General features: G+C 34.1%; 1 protein-coding gene across 1 annotated transcript; it reads right to left on the bottom strand.

The window, feature by feature from the left end:
* Nucleotides 1–1,867: 1,867 nt before the first annotated feature.
* Nucleotides 1,868–2,949, bottom strand: LOC107750795 (cornifelin homolog B-like). The gene is made up of 4 exons (XM_016566315.1): nucleotides 2,888–2,949; nucleotides 2,665–2,780; nucleotides 2,400–2,554; nucleotides 1,868–2,016 (listed from the first exon to the last, which is right to left on the bottom strand). The coding sequence occupies exons 2-4, from the start codon at nucleotides 2,765–2,767 to the stop codon at nucleotides 1,894–1,896; spliced, it is 381 nt and encodes a 126-aa protein (XP_016421801.1). The 5' UTR covers nucleotides 2,768–2,780; nucleotides 2,888–2,949; the 3' UTR covers nucleotides 1,868–1,893.
* Nucleotides 2,950–9,552: the final 6,603 nt, after the last annotated feature.

Consider the following 9,552-nt stretch of genomic DNA (forward strand, 5'->3'; position numbering starts at 1 on the left):
TGTGCAATCAGTGAAACAGCTGTGTGCAATCAGTGCTGTGTGCAATCAGTGAAACAGCTGTGTGCAATCAGTGCTGTGTGCAATCAGTGCAATGAATGATGGGATATGTAGTCCGGGGTGATATGCAACAGTGTGTCGTGCGAGAGTCAATGAAAATGGAAAGGGTGACCTCTGATGGCTAGCAGACGGAAGTTCATGGACCGGATACGTAACAATAATCATGAGGAACATTTTATGAAATCATTTGATTGTTCTTGAAGTAGAGATTATGTAAAGAGATATCATTAACTGCCAGTACATCATGTCTTGGTGTTTACATTTCTCAGTTTGCTGGCATGTACTTCGATATTTTGATATATCTAGATATTTTTAACGAGGTTACAGTAAATATTAGTGAACATTTGGATAAAAATCATCTGCTAACCTGCAAATGACTAACAACGTAAAATAATATTCAGCATTGTCTGAAAAGTAAATAAAAGTCAGAACTCAATCATGTTACAATACTGAATTGCCATATGAACTAAAACATATCTGTTGTAGTAAACAACTTGTATATGTTTAACAAGCCTGTGCCGTGTGTGATATTTGAACATACATAAATATAAAGAATATAAAGTAATTCAAAACTAAAATAAGTCATAAAACAATTGAATGCTTTTTATTAAACACAGTAACACTTAAGGTACAATAAGGTTGCATTTGTTGCCATTAGTTAACTAACATGAACTAACAAAGAAAAATACTTCTAAAGCATTATTAGTCTTAGTTTATGTTGATTTATATACCTTATTAAAACCAAAAGTTGTGTCTGTTAATATTATTTAATGGACCTGAGTGAACATGAACAGCTGGATTTTTATTAAACAATGTTACCAAAAATATAAAGTACGGTAATAAATGCGCTAACAACTGGATTACTTAGTTTTAGTTAATATTAGTTAGTGCATTAACTAATGGGACCTTATTGTAAAGTGTTACCAAAATATTATTATACTACCGTCACAGTTTTAAAATAAAACTAATTTAAAAACAGAACCAAATATGTGACACAAAACTGTGCCTTAAACATTATTCAAGAGGTATTTGAATCCCGCTTGAATCTCACTGTTTATTAGAAGAGTGTATTTTTTCTTTTTCTTTACTGCTTTTGACAGCTGTTTGAAATCATAACCGGAAAGTAATTCATTTTTAATTATTTTTATGACAGACAATGGAAAAAATAAAGAAGATAAAAAGAAAGTATCCTGCAAACAATGTGACAGTAGCATGGAAAAACTGTAAATGTGTGAGGAAGAAACCTTGAGTGGATTCAAGACTCTAATCAAACATTTCTGTCACTCACTGACTGTTTGATAGATAGATAGATAGATAGATAGATAGTTAGATATACTGTTAGATGTGATAATCATTCATTTTATTTTTGGGCAATACAATCTATTTTTTAGGAAGGTGAAACTCGCACTCGAGTTAATGAAAACAATGAAACCATAAAAAATGAGTGCAGTTTGTCAAAATCTTTATTTCAACACATGTACAATGACATAATATATTAACAAATATTTATAACAAGCAAAACATAACTAAAAACAAAATTAAAAAGGACCTCATGATTCAAAATGATAGTTTTGATACCAACAGTGTGTCAATGTGTAGCAAATCTACATCAATACATAAAAACATCAATATGGTTTGTTATCCTAAAGAGTCATGTATTTTCAGAGAAGAGTTTTCAGTCTTCATTCCTGAGCAGACTACATCTGAAATCCACATCATTCCTTGGGTCAGAACCGAATTTCAAACAGAGAGCATTACACTTCTCCAACACGCTCAAAGCTAGCTTATTTCTTTTCAGAGCAGAGGATTCAATTAGTGACTGACGATGACGTTTTTTTATTTTGCTCGGTTGCGGAAGAGGGTGACGGGGTGGTTGCGAGCTATCAGCTCACGTCTTATCTGACAGTAGGAGCACGGACCGCAGCAGAAGGACAACACACAATCATTGCAGATAGAGTCCTGTTAGAGAGAGAGAGAAAGAAATGAGTCAGTCACTAAACATAAAACTGACATCTAATACTAGTATCAAAGAATATTCTACATCACACATAAAGGATTCTTCATTTAATAAAGGCCAGCTGACTTAACTTCATGCACAGAGTTTTTTCTCTTGCTTTAAGTGTAACCTTGCTGTATTTATATGCCTAAAAAAAACAGAATTTTCAACCCCTAAATAAAAAGAATTATTTATAATAAAAAAAAAATATATATATAACTAATAATTAAAAATATAATACGTTTTTTGCTAACATTTATAAATGAATTTATATTTTATTTTTACTGGAAAACATGAAAAAAAAAATCGTTTTTCTTTTTTTTGCAGTGAAGTCAAAAGTCATTACCTCAATTCCATAGGTGCGTCGGACAGACACTCTCATGGCCATACTGATGGGTGGGAAGAGACCAAAACTGTCCAGCAGAGGCAGGCAGAGACACTCTCCGTGATCTCTGGCTGTGATGCAGGCGAAACATGGGCAGCACCAGAGCGCAAAGCAACCTGCCGAACAAGAAGGGAAAAATCAGTCACCATGTGAAAAAGAGAAGAAACGTACAGATATACTCGATTCAGATGCGTTAAATATTATATGAAGACACAAAATCACTCACAGTCATTGAGGTTGTCACATTCACAGATGCCAGTGGACCACTGGTCAGAACCAGGAGCCAGAACAAGTGGCTTGGGCTGCTGAATAACTATTTTAGTTGCCATGATGACTTGTGCTCTGAAAGAGAAAAACCAAGAAAACTGAAACATGCATTTAAGGTCAGCTCTGTATTTGTTATGTGCATTAACAAATTTATTAACTTAGTATGCATATGCAGTTCTTACCGTGTGAGAGGAGAGACAGTTGGGGATGACGATAGAGATTAGTACTGAGCCTTTGTGACAATCTGTGTGACACTTTATAGAACCATCAGTGACCAAACACACGTACACACGTGTAGAGACAAAAGATTCGTAGCATTTCTCCACAGAGTCAGAGCAGGTTAGTCGGGTACATGCTTTTCTTTTTATCGATAGATTTTTGGGTGATTACCAGTTTTGCTGACGTGAGACTCATCTTAATGAGACTGTGTAGCCTATACTGATACTGAGAACTACCTATGAGAAAGAAAAGGTAGAAAACAAGAAAAATGCATCACACTCACCAAGATCCTCTAGCCAAATCATTTAAATTTGAATTGTATCAAGCATTTCATCACAATAACTGCAAAAGTGGAAAGCGTTCTGGACATCAAATTTTGCAGTAGTGCCATGTCAAACATTTTTGTCATTTGTCAAATTATCAGTCTTCACACAAAATATCTAACTTAGTGCATGCAGTATGCATTATGGGATGTTCATAAAGTACTATTTTTACAGTAATATATACCTTAAAATTAAACAAGCACTACCATTAAAAAGTTTGGACACAGCATGTTTTTTTTTTTTTTTTTAAATAAATACTTTTTGACTTAGCAAAGATGCATTCAATTGATCAAAAGTGATACTGAGGACATTTATAACGGTTTATATTTCAAATAAATGCTGTTATTTATCCAAGAATTTAGAAAAAAGGTGTCAATTTCCACAAAAATATTAAGCAGCACAACATTGTTTTCATTGATAATATTAAGAAATAGCACCAAATCTGCATATTAGAATGATTTCATACGGATCACAAGACACTGAAGAGTGGAGTAATGCTACTAAAAATACAACTTTGCCATCACAGGAATAAAATACAAATCATAAATCAAATAAATGCAGCTTTGGTGAGCATAAGAGACTTTCAAATACATTACAAAATCTTTAACCCATCACAAAGTACATGCACCTGTAAAGTCATAACTATGGAAAAATCTGTTATGAAAAACATAGGCTATTACATTTTATTACATCAACTTTTATGCCAATTTATTAAACAGTTAGCTAGGCCTGTCACGATAACAACTTTTTGTTGTGCGATATATTGCCCCAGAAATAATAGCGATAAGCGATATTATTGTCATTTAAAGACCATTTTATGTCACTGAATATATAATCACAATGTAACAGCATAATAATGCAAGAAGGCCACACACTTCCAAATGACAACAAACTTTTAATTTTTAAGAATATTTAGATCATGGAAATTAAGTGTCAAAATATTAGATACCTTAAAAAACCTGAATAAATAGTAAATAACTAAACATTTTCTAACAAAAGTGCGAAGTAACAAGTAGAAAAAAGAAAAATGCACAAAGAACTTGTATGGAGATTTTTCCTGCGTCACCAAAAATTATTGAGGTCATGTACATATATTGCGCGATAAGTCGATATATTGATTATTGCGACAGGCCTAGTTAGCTACCTACAATGACATGTCACTCAGGGTTGGACCACCCTAGTGAGGAGACTAACAGGTGTGAGACTTTCTCCTAATGAAGCCATTTGGGTGATAAGACTTATTTTCATTACATTAGGTGGAATTCACACTGTAATTGCATAAAGAATTATTATACCATTACTATGACTGAATCACAAACTGGCTTCCTAAATTGTAGCATTTTCAACGCATTAAATCTTCCAACATATGATCGCTAAAACACAATTCTTAAAGGGGTCATATGATGTTGCTAAAAAGAACATTATTTGGTGTATTTGGTGTAATGACATTCATGGTCATCTTTACCCATGAGAACCCCTAGAGGGTGTGTTGGAGAGATGGCACAACAAATACTTATTAGATCACTTGTTGATATGCGTTTCTTAAAGGAATAGTTCACCCAAAAATGACGCCTATGTAATCATGTAGGCCTATTTATGATCCATCAGCCTGATTTTTGACATTCCACACAGCAGACAGCATTTAGTGAAAATTACATGCTTGAGGGTGTTATAAATGTTGTTCCCACAACTTCTTTGTACTCTTTCCATAAATGGCAGCAATGCAATTGCTTAATTTAACACAAAACATTTAAACCATGATTTTGCCATGCAATAAAAAATGCTCTCCGATCTGCTTGTATGTTATGCGTGATTTCTGTGATATAAAATATGCACCATAGAATATGCATATAAACATTCACACGTCTGGAACAAATTCATAACGCTGAAACAAATATTACACAACTCTAATTTAGCCTTGTGTGCGCCTATGATGCATATAATAGAATGTCAGGCTCACTCTAGTGGTTAACCATAGCAAGATTTGTGTGTGTATTATTTGTTCGTTTGTTTAGATTCGCTGAAGATTAATTTTTGTCATATTTGACAGCCACAAAAAATGTATATGTATTTAAAAAAGTCAATTGATAAATTCCAGGCTTGTAAAACGAAACCCAGGTGACAAACAGTAATGCTAATTGGACCTACCGCAAACATTATTGGTAGAGTTTATTTGAGACGACGGTAAAGTTAGTTTGACGTTTGACATTCATTAGACATTCGGGTTTTTTGCCAATTAAACTCTTTGCAGCTTTTATGTTTTGAGCCCAAACTAACTCAGATAGACATAAATATATGCCCTTTATGTTGCACAAGGCTTAATTTCTAGGAATTAAAAAAAAAGAAGTAACCATTTAAATTAATTAAACAATTTAACTACGTGACATTAGAATATAAAACCAATACTAAAATGTTCGGGAAAACATACCTGTTATCGCACAAAGCTCCGGCATATATTTATGTCTATCTGAGTTAGTTTGGGCTCAAAACATAAAAGCTGCAAAGAGTTTAACTGGCAAAAAACCCGAATGTCTAATGAATGTCAAACGTCAAACTAACTTTACCGCCGTTATGTGAAGCCCTCTCTCTGCACTGGACATATTGCTATCATGTTTGACCCATCTCTCACTTCTGTTGTACACACCATCTCTCGTGTTAATGACTGCATTCCTCGTCTCTAACAATGCATGTCTCCACCGCATACTGCTGACAGATGCTGAAACTCGTTACGTGTCTGAGCTGCCCTGTTATTGCCTCAGAACAGTAACATTAGTACCGTGTTTCAAGCTCGGAAATCAGATTCCATCACACTGCCTAGTGTGTCTGCCTAGTAGGCCTATCTGGCAGATACTTTTATCCAAAGTTACTAAAAACTAGTGCAAACGATTAATCGCATCCAAAATAAAAGTTTTTGTTTAAATAATATATGTATGTGTACTGTAGGCTATATTTATTATGTATATATAGAGTATATATATATATATATTAAATATTTACATGTATATACATTTATATATTTATATTATACATAAATATAGGCCTATTTAATATATAAACAACATTTTTCTTAAATGCATGTGTTTGTATTTATATATAATAAATATACACAGTACACACACATATATTATGCAAACAAAAACTTATTTTGGATGCGATTAATCGCAACGAATCTTTTGATAGCACTACTAAAAACACAATCATTACAGAGAGCTACTCCTTCACAGACTCAAGACCTCTAGTCTGTCACCGGGTTTCGGTTATCCTCTATTTATGGATTACTTGTAAACTTGTGCCACCTACTGGTGGAACTAAATAATTACACCATTTTTTTTTAATCACTTTTATTTATTTTTTATTCCTCTGGCTATTAATCATAATTACAGCATTTTTTCTGCTGTTGATATATAGGCCTACAATATGTCTGTTTTGTCCCCTCCACTATAGCTTTTATTCCACTTGAGTATTTTTTTTTTTTTACCAACCAGTACAATACAAAGTTTTATTTATTTATTTATTTACACAACAGTACAAACTTTTAGGAGTAAACATGCAGTCAGCACAAGGCAACATGACAATCTCATATAAATGTAATGTATGCAGGTCCAGATCTAACGTCATTGAGAAAATGCTGATAAATTTTGGAATTTTTTTCTACCAACTGGGACACAATATATAGTAATATTTGGGGTAATATATATATATAATGAGAGAAAATAAGGGTGTTGTTGGGTGGCAGTTGTGTTTATCTAGCTTGACTTGTGACAGGTTCACGGGCATCCATTTCCCGAGACATCTGACACCATACACAGGGACAACAACAGAAGGAAAGTAAGCAGTCCTTCGCGATACTACCCTAGAGATAGAGAGAGATTAATTTACAAATACAAGGGAGGAATTTATAAGGCACAATAGTTGTTTGAATAGTTGTAGTAACAGTGTGGTTTTGTATACCAGACATACAAACTAAGATATTTTGTAAGACATTTTTACAAAACATTCATAGGAGAGCCTTTAGAAAGATGAACATGTGTCCGAACCTCAATGCTGTAGCGATGGCGCATGGACACCCTCATCAAACCAAACTGATCAATCAGAGGAAGGCAAAAACACTCGCCATACCTCTTAGCCGTATTACACGCAAAACAAGGAAAGCAGAAGAATGAAATGCAACCTATAAATGCAATTCTACTGTTAGTGATGCGAAAACATATGAATGACAACTAAATGATGATACTCAGAAGAGACTCACAGATTTTTTTATTGTTTAAGTCCACGCAGCCAAAGGTTCCAGTACTCCAGTGGTTGGAGGCTTTGGGCTGCTGAGATGACATCCTGTGTATTGCTTTTAAGATAGCCTACTTAGAGGTGTTAACATAAATAATTAAAAACAACAAATTAGCTGCACATATTTCTGCAACGAATGGTGAATAATCAGTTAACATTATATTTTGTAATCATGGCCTAAATATTCTGAATACACTAAATGCATTATATTTATTACAATGTATTTATTAAATGCAGAAATGAACACGTTATTTTCCCAACCCTATTTTGTTTAGATAAGCTTGGTTCCATTTCCAGACGCCGTGGTATTGATATTGTATGCCTATTCTTTACTGAAAATGGGTCACAAACACAATGTATATCTACTCTTTAATCTGTGCCAGTATAAATTCAGCAACATGCATATCAAAGGCAAATTCACCAATTCCAAAAACTTACCTGAGCGAGAAGGTAGAGAGGACAGGCAGACTTGTGTTCAGTGAAAAGGATGAAAATCAGCTGCTAAGATATGCACACACATCTCACTTTAAATGCTTTCTAAAAGTCACTGGTCCGGTTATTTGCTTTTGTAATGAAGATAAATAATTCCACAGAACACTAATTCACCTTCTGTGGAAAAGCTCATGCTTGTCAGTTCAGGGGAAATCGTTTTAGAACTCATGCCAGTGAGATTAATGAACAAGTGACATATTTGTGGTTTGCCTTTTACATGCAATGAAGTGACCTGCACAGATTTTTCTGTATGCTACAGGTTGTTTGAACATACTGTACATTTGTCTTTAAAACCCAGTAAATGTGGTTATCAGAACCATGCAACATATCAAATTTACTGAGAGCCAGCTGCATTTCTTCAGCAAATACATCAAGAATGATTGTAATTATTGCCATTGGAAAATGTAAGAAGAAGAAAAAAACACACACAGGATGGGAGTTAATTTTTCTGATGAAGATGGTGAAGTTTTATTGCAGAATAACAGTGACAAAGTACATGAAGCACAATGGAGTGATACTGAACCCCTAACATCCTCCACTCAAGTTTTAGAAAAGTTTACCATATGGAAATTAAAGGGTAAGTTCACCCAAAAATGAAAAGTAGTCCATGTTTTACTCACCCTAAGGCAGGTGTAGCCTATATGACTTTCTTCTTTCAGATGAATCTAATCGGAGTTATATTAAAAATTATCCTTGCTCTTCCAAGCTTTATAATGGCATGGGCGGGTGTTTTTGTTTGTTGTTTATAAAGTTTTAAAAATGGATATTTTTCTTCAAAAAACGCATTGATTCGCTGCAGGAGGCCTTTATTCACCCCCCCGGATCTGTGTGACGCACGTTTTATTATGGATGCGCTTTATTTGACTACTTTTGGACTGTTGAACAAAAACACCATTATAAAGATTGGAAGAGCAAGGACTATTTTTAATATAACTCCGATTGGATTCGTATGAAAGAAGAAAGTCATACACAGATGCCTTGAGGGTGAGTAAAACATGGGCTAATTTTCATTTTTGGGTGAACTAACCTGTCACTGAGAACAATGAGATTCCTTTCAGGTGACACACTTTGTTATTAGTGCAGTATACTGTGGAAAAATTTACATTTTTGGGTGAACTAGCCCTTTAAGTTTCTCCCGTTGTAACCGTTGAGGTCTGTATGCACTATGATGTCCCACTGATGGTTCTCACACCTGCTCCCATTATATAGCTGAAAACCATGTGTGAGCAAAGTGTGGATATTTGTTTTTCTCTATAATGCCCTTTAGTGTGATGTGGTTATTCGAAAATAAATCTGACAAAGTGTAATTCACATTTTAAGGCAGGAAATTTGGATACAGGCCTTGGTATTTTAATACATTATATAGCTGTACAAAGTAGAAAGATGTATTAACCCTTGTGTTGTGTTCAGAACCCTATCACACTTACGATGTTACAGAGCAAAAAGGACCCGGCCTCAAAAAATTGCTTATAAATCACTCATTATGCTATATTATCACAAAATATTGGATTCAATCTTTTTGTCAACTT

This window comes from Sinocyclocheilus rhinocerous, unplaced genomic scaffold, assembly GCF_001515625.1.
Source record: "Sinocyclocheilus rhinocerous isolate Xijiao unplaced genomic scaffold, SAMN03320098_v1.1 scaffold1564, whole genome shotgun sequence".
Taxonomy (NCBI): Eukaryota; Metazoa; Chordata; class Actinopteri; order Cypriniformes; family Cyprinidae; genus Sinocyclocheilus; species Sinocyclocheilus rhinocerous.

Coding starts and splice junctions, on each gene's coding strand:
- LOC107750795 (XM_016566315.1), bottom strand. CDS start 2,767: ATGGCAACTAAAATAGTTATTCAGCAGCCCAAGCCACTTGTTCTGGCT. Junction 2,555..2,664: donor ATGTGACAACCTCAATGACT/GTGAGTGATTTT, acceptor CTTGTTCGGCAG/GTTGCTTTGCGCTCTGGTGC. Junction 2,017..2,399: donor GACGCACCTATGGAATTGAG/GTAATGACTTTT, acceptor TCTCTCTAACAG/GACTCTATCTGCAATGATTG.